The following is a 13109-nucleotide window of genomic DNA, read 5'->3' on the forward strand; positions in this document are numbered from 1 at the left end:
CCCTATCTAGCATCCACAATTAGAAGTTAGTGCTCAAACAATGGAAAAATCTAGCTGCTCTGCTCCCGACAAATACAAGGAACAGCTAATGATGCTGATAACGTGGGATTCACTCATAACACCTCACTGGTGACTAACTTACATGGATATGAATACTTTTAATAATCTGAACTAGGCAGTCTGAGCTTAGAAATAACTATTAGCAGTGTAACTTCAGGCAGATTGATTATCCTACCTGTGGCTCACTTTATTCACCTGTGAAATAGGGATGTAGGACATACCTTCCAGGTCTATGCTCTAGTTTTCACTGTCCATTATTGAAGTTTCCAAAGTGTCATCCTCAGAACTTTCTAGCAAGTTCCCACATCACTGGGAACTACTTCCTCTGGGGAATCTCTCCTCCCAGCTTCCCAATCTTCTTGATTTTGGAAGAGGTAACCCCCTCAAACACTAGGGACGATCAGACTTTAGGAATTAGCTAAAGTATCTGAAAACTCAAAAAGCTGGGTCCTATCCTGAAAATTTCTGATTGGGTAGGACTAGGCAGGGCCTGAGAATTATTCCTAACACTTACCCTTTGAGAATCACTGGTCAAATACTATATATGGTAGTATATAGGTAGTACCTCTATTGAATATGTCCATTTCCTCCCCATTAGAATGTATAAAGTCTATGAAGCAGAGATTGTATTTTTTTTGTTTTGTTTTCTGCTATTTTTCTTGCAAGGAACAATACTAGGTAGATAGGAGCTGCTCAGTGCATACATGTTGAATGAACAAATGAAAATTGCTTATTCTAGTATAACATCAGAAAACATATCCTAATTTTATCATCAGATTTTATATGAAGAAAGAAAAAATACAAAGTTAGAAAACATCATATAGTCAGTCTCCTCATGCAAGAAAGCATTTGTAAGCCTTTGGCCACAAAGACAAGTGAATTTATTTCCTATTATTAATAACTTATATTACATTACTATAGCATTAAAATGAACAATGATAAACACTTATGGAATGCTACCAGGTGCTAAGCACTTCATGTATTATTATTATTATAATAAAACTCTGAGGTGGCTAATGGTGTCATTTCCATTTTACAGAAAGGGTCTCTGCTGCACCAAAGATCTGGCTACTCAGTGGACTTCATGCTTTCCATGATGTCTCCTCCTCTCCATGTGCTCTCCCCACTGGGAACCAACAACGGTGTCAAATAGGGGGCAAGTTTGACTTTGTAGAGTGCAGACTTGTTAAGGTTTGAATTAAAATGTGTTTACATCTTTTAAAAAGGTCACCCTGACCAGTTTTTAATTACAATGATATCCTACACAACTATACTAGAGTACTGGATTTCCAGATGCAAATGCTTAAGACTACAAATGTCTACATATCTTATGAAAAATCTGAGAACATTTTTCCAGAGGTAAGTTTTTTGGGGAACTTTTTTGGGTGATTATTTAGAATAGTTCATTAAGTTTGAATCTTTATTCTACCAACCCTGTACAGAGGCAAGCATCACATTTACGAAGGAAAAAGCCGACAGATAATTATGAGTTAGTGATTTATTTTCTTTCAAATGGGCAGTTAGATTAGATGTTGGCAAACCTTTTCTTAAGGGGCTAGACAGTAAACATTTTAGGTTTGCATGCTCCAAACTCTGTAGTTGTGGTGAGCAACCACAGATCAAAAAAATGAATAAGGATGGTTTTATTGCAATAAATTCTTAACACAACAATGTGAATAGCCCAGGGGCCACAGCTTGCTGACCCCTAAGATTACAATCCAAGTAGCATAAATGAAATTGACCAGATAAATTTCTGGTAAATTTGTCAAATTCATCAAAAAATTTTTTTTCTTACTAAAGAAACATCTATATTCCTGTATCTAAATATAAATACTTAAAAAAACCCCGAATCTACCACACAAATCAAAACAGACATTTGGCTTTGTAATAAGTTGAACTAGTTAAAAGAATCCTTGTATTTATTTTTTTCATAGCACAAATGTAGGAGGTGACAAAGTAAGTCCATAATTCCTCACAAAATTATCAACTTAAAACCAAGAACCTAAAGTCCTATAATATTCTGCATCATTCCATCCATACACTCTGTGGATTCCATCCCACAACAGCAGAGAACCTTAATTTAAAGCACCAAGTTTCCAGGCTACATTTCCCCCCGCCCCATTTTTTAATACATGCAGTCAAACTGCCTAAGAAACAAACACCAATTCACCTTACACTTCAATGCATCAGAGGAAGCATTTGGGAAACCAATTTTATTCTTTAAAAGTCATTCTACTTTTCAAACTCACATTTCCTTCCATGAAGTCTTAAATTTTTAACGTATTTATATCTAACATGAAAATAATTGAGTTTTTAATATAATCTCTTGGACTCATCTAATATTTTTAGATGTTCATATTTGTTTTATTAACCTTGAAGAGAACAAAAACAATCTCTAATCTAGAAATCTGGAAATCTTTTAAGTTAAATTTAGAATTTTATAGCAAAGAAATATGGTTTGTGTGTCCAAGTATAGACTTAAAAAATTACCCTTAATGTAAGTAAATTAGGAAAACTTATTCCCAATAAAATTTTACAGAGTATGTTTTCATTTTTGGAAGGATGAACCAGTTCAATGGGCATTTTGGGGACATTGATAACACCGACCCTAGGAACTCAAGACTAGTTTACTGGAATAAATGAAAACTGGCAGAGGCTGTTGCTGAGTGCTTCAATAGGAATTAGACACACACAGATTTCACTGTCATTTTAAATGGAATTGAAGTCTTTCTTAAAAGTGTGCTCCTGATAGGCTGAAGATAAAGTAATGGACTGGTAGTTCCTTATGCCAAAAATACACAGATCTGTCGTACAAAGGCTTCATTCTCTGCCTGTAGTCAGTAACTTGAGAGCCTTCTGGAGATTCTGTACAGCAGTGCTTACATCTTCATACTGCAAAGCACTGCCAGCATATTTGCAGTATTTCTGAGCTCTAGCAAAGTCCTCTGGAGTTAGACGGACGTCCCCTAGAAAAAAATAATAATTAAGATATTTATTAGATTATAGAAAGTGCTGTTAGGCATGTGCTTACATTCAAAATTAATGAACATATTTAAGGTTACATAAAAGCATAAAGGTTTTCTTAAACTCAAGTGCATTTTGATCACTTTGCTTCATTCTTTTCAATATTTTATTACTAATACAAACCACAGATATGGCAACATAGTTGTGGAAGATTTTCCTTCATGAGGTATTAAACTAGAATTCTTTATATTTTAGCAAATTAACTGCAAAAGTTACAGTTTGTGCAAAACAAGAAAAGTAGCTTTGGTGTTCATGCTAGAATTGCTGAGCCTCTCTTCATGGAACAATACACCCAGACTAAACTAGTCAACCCTCATTTGAGCTAGAATATAAATATAACCCTCAATATAGAAAGGTGAATAATGTACTTTATATAAAAATTACATGTCACTTAACTTTTTCTTGCATGAAAATATCTTATGTTTTTGTACCATCTGTGGAAAAATTCTTAAGATTTCCAAAACTTTTTAACATTACTTTACTATAAACAATTAAAACATGAAAACAATCATTATAAATTCTTTCTCCAGAATTTATCCCCAGTAAGTTTTCTAGCTCTACATATATGATTAATATGTATAGAGCCCAACTAAATAATTTGGGGAAAATATTAATCTAAGATATGAATATACTTGCATGTATATTTCTAAAGACAGGGTAAATACCTGGCATTGTTTCTTATCATTTGAAATAAGCAACTTGTCATTTGAAATAAGGACTCTAAGGAGTACTGATTAGTTTTCTTAAACTCAAGTGCATTTTGATCACTTTACTTCATTCTTTTCAATATTTTATTACTAATACAAACCACAGATAGATTAGAGAGGGCTGGGGTTATAAGACCATGAAGAGCAGATGACATATTTCAATTCTGTTTATAAGGCTATATTTTTAAAGCAGAATAATTTCTTTAAAGCTGTTTTAAATTTTGCTGTAGATAGACATAAAATGAAACTCTTGACATTCCCCAGGTAAAGAGGTAGCAATGCCAGGTAAACTGATATCAAATTTTGATTAATATAATTATTGCTTTCTAAAATTTTCAAATAGTACTAACACAACGTATCTCAAGCTTTTATCTCAGTGCCAGGTACCTGCAGGTACTCAGCTCGATAATTTTACTGAATGAGCACCAACAGTTGTCTATACTTCTAGTGTTTGTTGAATTATTATTAAAGATTGCATAAAATTTGGTCCTTTTATTGTGAACCACATATTACACATTCTAATTATAATGAAAATTATTTTTCTCCATAATTCTTTTAGTATTTTAGTGGACTTGGAATTTGTTTCCCATCAAATCTAAAAAAAAAAAAAATCTGTCCTTCAGTTCTGTTTACAATTTAGTAAGCACACGTTAGTTTAAATATTTATTTTTCTTGAAAAACACCGATCAGATTCTTAATAATTCTTTTTCAAAATAATTAAAAGACTTTAGTCACTTGCATGTATTTGCATGTATACACCATGCAGGTAAGGCGCTTTTGATAAACAGCTTCCCTTACTTAACACTACCCATTCGTGCTTTAATACTCTATCCTATCATCTTAGGGCAACCTTTAAAATATGCAGGGCCTACATCCAAAATTTACTGGACCTGCTGGAAGAAAGCCCTAATGCTCAAACTAATGTTACTTTTACAGCATAGCTTTAGCACTGTTTTGCTGACATATTGCTTATTTATTAAAAAGATAAAATGCATAAATGTTACTATTACTATTTTAGTTCTTATAAACTTATCCACTAATGACAAACTATTTCAAAACACAAATATTACATTTTTCATGAAATAATTTAAATATTTTTAAAACATGAAATATTTTAACTGAAAAATATAGATGTATATATAAAGCTTATAAATATGCATAAAAAATTATGTAACTCATATAAAACACAATCATTTCACGATAATTAACTGTAGATAAAAAAAATGCTTTATAGTCAGAGATGTCAGACTTATTTTCAACAATTTAAAGAAATTAAAAGGCCTTATCAAAAACTTTAACTATTATCTAACACAACAGGCATTCTTTCATTTAAAAATAAACAAGTCATTAATAACAAAATACCTAAATTAAAGTTTTAAATAGAATAAAAATAAAATCCATTTCCTAATTATGATTCTTATGAATTCTCATTATTTAAAAACTCAACAGAGAAAGCAGAAGGAAAACATATTTCAGGAAGAGAATAACTGTTCACTTTCAGTTTATCTGATTTTATATTCAAAACAAAACATCAACTTAATGTAACCAAATACAAGTTGTTTTTCCTACCATTCAAATTTATTAGAATTTATAATAAGAACCAGGGAGGAAGGACAGAAAGTATACGTACGATGAAGATTTAAATGATGTCAGGATTAGAAATATTGTCTAACACTTATATCTCTTTTAAAATGTGTGCTTCTAAGTTCCATTCAGGCCACAACCCCTCTTTACAGAAGATTTCTTCTCCCCTACAGAGGGCAGACAATGATATGCAGAAGACAGCTATACTATCAAATTCTCTGCTGTAGTGGTGAAGGCGGCCTGGGTCAGCACTGGATCAAAGACATTTTTTGGTGTAAAGAGAAACCTCTGTATGCTCAACTGACATAAATATCCATTTCCAAGGTTGATTTGTCTAATGTTAAGACAGAAGACAAAACAATTAATTCTAAAAATTTCCAAAATGGGTCTTTAAAAGCTTTCTAATGTATTTAGACAGTTCTTGAAATTGGTATGTCCAGGGCCTTGGATAATCTCATCCTAGTGTACTCTATTATTCTCTGACAGGGAGGACTAAAAGGGAACAATCTGACCTGCAGTTAATCTTAGAGGATGTAGGGAAAAATATACATACACTGTGTACACTTTTCAGATATAACTATCTACATAAATTGTAAAGTTTTTAAACAATCATTTAAGTAAGATTCAAAAGACTCCGAAGTTGTTATTCTTATCCTAGTGCCATATGGAGATCTACAAATAAAAAATAAAAAGTAAATACTGTGCTTCATTCCAATTCTGTTCTCTTCTCCAGAATCAGCCACAAATGCATTGCAAAAATATTTAATATACTTTGATACTGATATACACAAATATAGTAAAACAACACATTTTTATTAAAAGGTACTAAGCACTAAGGAGACAAATGTAGCAGAAACAGGAAGTACTAGAGTTGGTGGTGATGGTAGTTACCTTGATTATAAAACCCCTATTTTTAAAAAACCTTAGAGAGGAGTTTTAGGCTCACAGTCAAGTTGAGAGGAAGGTAGAGAGATTTCCCATAACACATGCATCACCTCTTCTATTATCATCACCCTGCAACTGTGTAGTGGTACTTTTCTTACAACTAATGAACTTCCATTGACACATCATCACCAAGAGTCTAATTAGGGTTCATTCTTGTTCTGTAATATTCTTTGTGTGAAAACAAATTATACTGACACATATCTATCATTATAGATAATATTCATTCACCATTATAGCTTTTCTGCTGTAAAATTCCTCTGTTCCCCACTCTGTTCATCCCTTCCTTCTTTCCTCCAACCCCTGACCAACTATTGATATTTTTACTCTCCACAGTTTTGCCTTTTCTAGAATGTCAGAGTGGAAATTACATAGTATAACAGTCTTTTCAGATTGGTTTCCTTCACTTAGTAATATGCATTTAAGTTTCCTCCATGTCTTTCAAAGGTCTGAAATTATTTCTTTTTAACAGTGAACAGAATCCTATCTGGATGGATGTATAGCTCACTACTCTATGTGCTATTCTGTTGCACTGATCTGTCTCTTCTTTTGGTAATACTACACTGTTATGACTACTGTAGATTTATACTATGTCTTGAAGTCAGGTAAGATCAGTCCTCCAATTTTGCTCTTCTCCTTCAATACTGTGTTGATTATTCTGTTTTTTTTTTTTTGCCTCTCCAGATATTTTATAACCAGTTTGTTGATATGCACAAAATAACTTGTGGGATTTTGAGTGGGATAGCATGGAATCAACAAAAAGAACTGATATCTTGGGAACATTGAGTCTTCTTATCCCTGAATAACATGTAATATCTCTCCATTTATTTAGATTTTGATTTCTTTCATTAGAGTTTTGTAGTTTTCTAGGAATCTTGTATGTTTTATTAGATCTATACCTTAATATTGTTTTTTAACAGTGTTGATATACATAGTACCTTATATAACTATTTGTATTTGTATAAGCATAAATACAACGGTACTATGTTTAAATTTCAAATTACACTTGTTCTTTGCTGGTATATAAAAAGATTGTTGACTTCTGTCCATAAGTCTTATATTCTGCAACCCTATTTTTTTTTAAAGAGAGAGAGAGAGAGAGAGAGAGAGAGAGAGAGAGAGAGAATTTCAATATTTATTTTTTAGTTTTCGGCGGACACAACATCTTTGTTTGTATGTGGTGCTGAGGATCGAACCCGGGCCACTCGCATGCCAGGCAAGCACGCTACCGCTTGAGCCACATCCCCAGCCCTACAACCCTGTTTTAATAGCTCCATAGTTTTAGCTTCTGCATATAAGAGGAAACAAATGACATAATTTCATTCTTCTTTATGGCTGAATATAATTTCATTGTGTGTATATATATGTGCAGACACACACACACACACACACACACAACATTTTCTTTATCCATTTGTCTACTGATAAATTGATGAGCACTTAGGCTGATTCCATAAATTGCTATTATGGATTGTGCTGCTATAAGCATTGGTATGCATGTATTACTAAAGTATGCTGATTTTAGATCTTTACAACACCAAGGAGTGGGATAGCTGGATTTTATTGCGGTTCCATTCTTATCTGTTGAGGAATCACTATACTGCTTTGCAAAGTAGTTGCACTAATTTGCAGTTTCACCAACAATGAATGTGTATTTTTTCCCCTACATCCTCACCAGAATTACTGCTATTTGTATGCTTGATGATTGACATTCTGACTGGGTAAGATAAAATCTCAGTGTAGTTTTGATTTGCATCTCCCTGATTGTTAAGGATATTTTTCTTCATATTTGTTGACCATTTATATTTCTTCTTTTGTCTCTTTGGATCTTTTGTGAGTGGGTTATTAAGTTTTTTTGGTGTTAAGTTTTTTGAGTTCTTTATATATTCTGGTTATTAATCTCTTGTAGGCAGAGTATATGGCAAAAATTTTCTTCCATTCTGTATCTTTAATTTCCTTTTTTTCTAATGGTTTTTGCCAGGGCTTCCAGTATGATGTTGAATAGCCATGGTGAAAGGGGATATTCTTTCCTCCTTAGTGACGGTCATAGAGTTTTTAGTTTCTCTTCATTGAGTATGATGTTAACTGTAGGATTTTTGAAAATATTCTTAATCTAGTTGAGGAAAGTGCCCCTTATTCCTAATTTACTCATTTTTCATTCATGAATGGGTATGATATTTTGTCAAATGCTTTTTCTACACTTACTGATATGATCATGCGACTTTTCTTTTTTAGCCTATTAATGTGCTAGAGTATATTGACTGCTCTTCAAATGCTCAATTAGTCTCATATACCCAGAATAAATCCCACTTGGTTGTGGTTTATAACCTTTTTTTTTTTGATATTGTTGGATTCAACAAGATGACACACTATTGAGGTTTTCTGCATAGATATTGGTCTACAGTTTCGTTTTCTTGTAATGTCTTTATCTAGATTTGGTACTAGGATAATGTTGGTTTCAGAATGAGTTAGGAAGTATTCCTTTACTTCTCTCCTCTAAAAGAGATCATACCAAATGGTATACTTTCTTTCTTAAATGTTTTATGGAACTTATTAGTGAGTTCCATCTGTACCTGGTACTTTCTATTTTGAAAGGTTATTAATTATTAATTCAGTTTCTTTATAGGTATAAACCTATTCAGATTATTTCTTCTTATATGAGCTTGGTCACACAGTTTATTTCTAAGATTTGGTTCATTTCATGTAGGACATCAAATTTGTGGTCATTTAGTTGTTTGGAGTATTTCTTTATTATCCTTTTAATGTCCACAGGATCTGTAATAATGTCTTCTCTTTCACTTGTGGCATGAATAGTTTGTGTCTTTTCTTTTTGCCTCTCTTTAGAGGCTTATTAATTTTACTGATTTTTCCCCAAAGAATTAGCTCTTGATTATACATTTTCTTTACTGAGACTCTATTCCCAGTTTCATTGGTTTCTCTAATTTTTGATTACCAAGTACTAACTGTACATATTAATGGAACTCGGTGTGATATTTCAAAACATACGGTAGGTAATGGCCAAATCCAACCTCCCTTTGTCCACCCTACTCCCAGTCTCTAGTAATCACTATTCTATGTTGAGGTTTTGAATTTAATGTTCACATATGGGAGAGAAGATGCTTCTTTGTGGCCTGGCTTATTCACTTAACATAATACACCCCCATCCCTCCAGGTTTCATTCATTTTGTTACAAATAATAGGATTTCATTTTGGCTAATTTCTGGTTAAATAATTCCCAATTGTGTGTGATATATATATATATATAACATTTTCCTTAGCCATTCATCTACTGATGGGCACCTAGGCTGATTCATATTTTAGCTATTGTAGACAGTGAGGCAATAAACAGTGTTCTATTACACCGAGGTATGTCTTTGGTATCCTGACTTCCTTGCCTTAAACTATATATCACAGAAATGGAAGTTATATCACCTGGTAATGTCTATTTTAGTGTTTTAAGGAACCCTCATACTAGGGGTTCTTCATAACAGCTCTACTATTTTACATTGCTATCAACAGTGAGTAGAAGTTCCTTTCTCTCCATATCCTTGACAACATTTATTATTATTATTTATTTTTTAATAAAAGTCATTCTATCTGTGGTGAGATGATACCTCGCTGTAGTTTTAATGTGCATTTCCCTGATGGCTAATGATACTGAGCATTTTTCCATATATGTTGGCCATTTGTATTTTTTCTTATGAGCAGTGTTTGTTCAGCTCCTTTGTTCACTTCTTAATAGAATTACCTTTTGAGTTCCTTATATATTTTGGCTATTAATACATTTTTTGGATGAATAATTAAAAAACATTTTCTCCCATTCTCTAGGTTTTTTCTTGACTCCATCAACCATTTCTTTTGCTGTACAGAAGCTTTTTTAGTTTGATGGGATTTCATTTGTCAATTTTTCTTTCTTTTTTTTTTTTTTGAGTCCCGAAAAACTCATTGTCTATTAAAATGTCTTGAAGCATGTCTATATTTTCTTCTAGTAGTGTCATCTGAGTTGCACATCTAACACTAAGGTCTTTGATCCATTTTGAGTTATTTTCGTACAGGGTGAGAGATGGGGTCAAGTTTCAATCTGTTATGTGGCTATCTAGTTTTCCCTCACCACTTATTGAAGAGGCAGGTTGTCCTTTCTCCAATGTACGTTTTTGGAAACTTTGTTGAGAATCAATTGGCTGCAGATGCATGAATTTAATTCTGGAATCTCTATTCTGTTCCACTGATCTTTATTTCTGTTTTTTATGCCGGTACCGTACTGTTACAGATACTTGGCTTTGGATTGTCTCTTGAAATTGGATAATGTAATGCTTCCAGCTTATTTTTTGTTCAAGATTGCTTGGGCTATATGGGCTCTTTTGTGTTTCCATATAAATTTTAGGATACTTTTTTTTTCTAGTTCTGTGAAGAATATCATTGCTATTTTGATAAGGATTACAATGAATCTGTAAATCACTTTGAGTAGTTATGGGCATTAAAAACAACACTAATTTTTCAATCCATAAACATAGGAGCTTCTCTATTTTTGGTATGTATTCATCAATGTTTCATAATTTTCATTATAGAGGTTTTTCACTTTGTTTAAATCTGAGGGGTATTTGCTTTTTGGGGGGAGGTAGTCATTATAAATGGAAATGCTTTCTTGCTATAGTATTTATTATTTGTTTTCTTCTGCTTACTTTGGATTTACTCTTTTTCTAATAAACTAAGGTAGAATCTTAGATGACTGATTTTTAGCTTCTTCTTTTCTAGTATATGCATTCCTTTTAAGTATTCTCTTTTCAGGGTTCCCCAAATTTTGATATGTTGTATTTTCAAATTTCTCTTTGCATTTTGCCTTTAACTTGTGTTATTCTGAAGTATGTTTCTGAATCTCAAAGTATTTGAGATTTTTGTAGCTATCATTCTATTATTGATTTATAGTTTAATTCCAGTGAAGTCTGAGAGCAGAAACTTTATGATTTATAATTTAAAAAAATTATAAGGTATGTTTAATTTGTCTAGACTCTAATTTATCTGAAATCACCATTCTTTGTATATTCTACAGATTGTATACGCAGGAAGATACCTTTTTGTTTTCTTTTTTTCCTAAACAGGGTCATATTATATATAATGTTCTGCAATTTGCCTTTATTAGTCACTTGGCATATCTGGGCAATCTTTTTTTCCCCCCCACAGGACAGTTGCTACTTCCCCAAGCCCTAACCCCCTTTTTAATAAATGTACAGTATTATGCAGTAGAGATAGACCAAAATTAATTTAACTATTTTTCTGTTAATGAGCATTTAGAATCATTTTTATTATTACTACAAACAATGCAGTAATAAATATTTTCATAAATACATGTGCCCATGTCTGAGTATTTCCTAATGAAACATTCCTACAAGTGAAATAGCTGAATAAAAAGGTTTATGCATTTGCAATTTTGATAGTGAAATATGCTACTGAATACCAATTTATACTCCCACCAATATGATGCAGGAGTCATTCCTCATACCTTCATTAACACTGTTGATTATCATTCTTTTAAAGTATCTTTGCATCGATTGATAAAGAACTGAACTCACCTCAATTAAATTAGTAAGGTCCTGCATCTTTCATGAATTTATTGTACATTTGTAGTACGTGTTTATATTTTCACTCATTGTTTTTTCTATTAAGTTTGACTTACTCATTTGTAGGAATGTTTTACATATGTTCTGGACATTATTTATTATTTAAGAATTATATATTTTCTCCTGGTCTATTAACTGCATTTTAATAATATAATGGTTGAAAGTAGATCTTTTCTTGTATGAAATTTGTTACTTTTCATCTTTCAAACCTGTTAGTCATAACTAAAGGAGAGACAAGAATTATGAGACAGGTAGCCCATTGTTTTAATGTTGCTTTACAATAGATATTCTTGTCACAATGATAAAATACTATCTTTACCATTAGTTTAATGTCCACACTATGTCACTTGATTTCCATTTTAGCTATTCTGTTTCACTGATCTATTTGTATATTTTTCTTTCTGCTATTTTCATATCACACTTTAGATTTAAAAAGTGGTGGGACTATAGAAAGAAACCTGGACACCAAGACTAACAAGAGGCATAAAGTAATAATTGGGTAGGTTATTTTCTGTCTGCTAACAAGTATATATCTTCCACTATGCTCCTGAGTAATGTGCCAGTTTTTGACAGCTTCCTAATCGATTCCTTTTACCCAAACACTGTCATTCTTTTAAGAAACATATAAATGCTCTTAAAACAAGGACTTCCAGGATTTAAATTTACTGTAGCTCTTAATTTTAATTCCCATAATTCATTTGCTTTTGAAAAAAACTGGAACAAGTAGAATACATTTAAAATAACTCATACATTTAAACCTAAGTAAACAATATACTACATCCAAATGTATAGTAAACAAGAAAGTTCGTAGCATTGGACAACAAGATCACCGTATAAACATAGATATATGGGTCTAAAAAATAGACTCTCCTCCCTCAATGACTGAAAGACGTAGGCACAATGGCCAGTTCCAACTCATATAGGGAGCACATAAAAATAAAAGTCTCAAAATATATCTACATACATAATGTTAGAGAAAAATGAAACATTTTCTTAAAAAAATCTATCAAGATCTCCATTCTAGATAGAGCAAGACTAAATCTCATCAGACACATGAAGAAAATAAACTTGGAATGAGAAAGTCCAACATAAACTCAAAATATGACTTGAGATAAAAAATGGGGAGAGTCAGAAAAGCAGGAAAGATTATAATCAACAAACCAATCACCCAGCC

General features: G+C 32.3%; 1 protein-coding gene across 1 annotated transcript in view; it reads right to left on the minus strand.

The window, feature by feature from the left end:
• Positions 1-1543: 1543 nt before the first annotated feature.
• The window catches only part of Vta1 (vesicle trafficking 1), a 67484-nt gene continuing 55918 nt past the window's right edge, over positions 1544-13109 (minus strand). Inside the window, exon 8 of the mRNA XM_005334856.5 lies at positions 1544-3026. Within this exon, the coding sequence (XP_005334913.1) occupies positions 2881-3026 (146 nt within the window). The 3' untranslated portion in view covers positions 1544-2880. The remainder of the gene's footprint in view (positions 3027-13109) is intronic.

The sequence above is a fragment of the Ictidomys tridecemlineatus genome, chromosome 8, assembly GCF_052094955.1.
Source record: "Ictidomys tridecemlineatus isolate mIctTri1 chromosome 8, mIctTri1.hap1, whole genome shotgun sequence".
In the NCBI taxonomy this organism is placed as follows: domain Eukaryota; kingdom Metazoa; phylum Chordata; class Mammalia; order Rodentia; family Sciuridae; genus Ictidomys; species Ictidomys tridecemlineatus.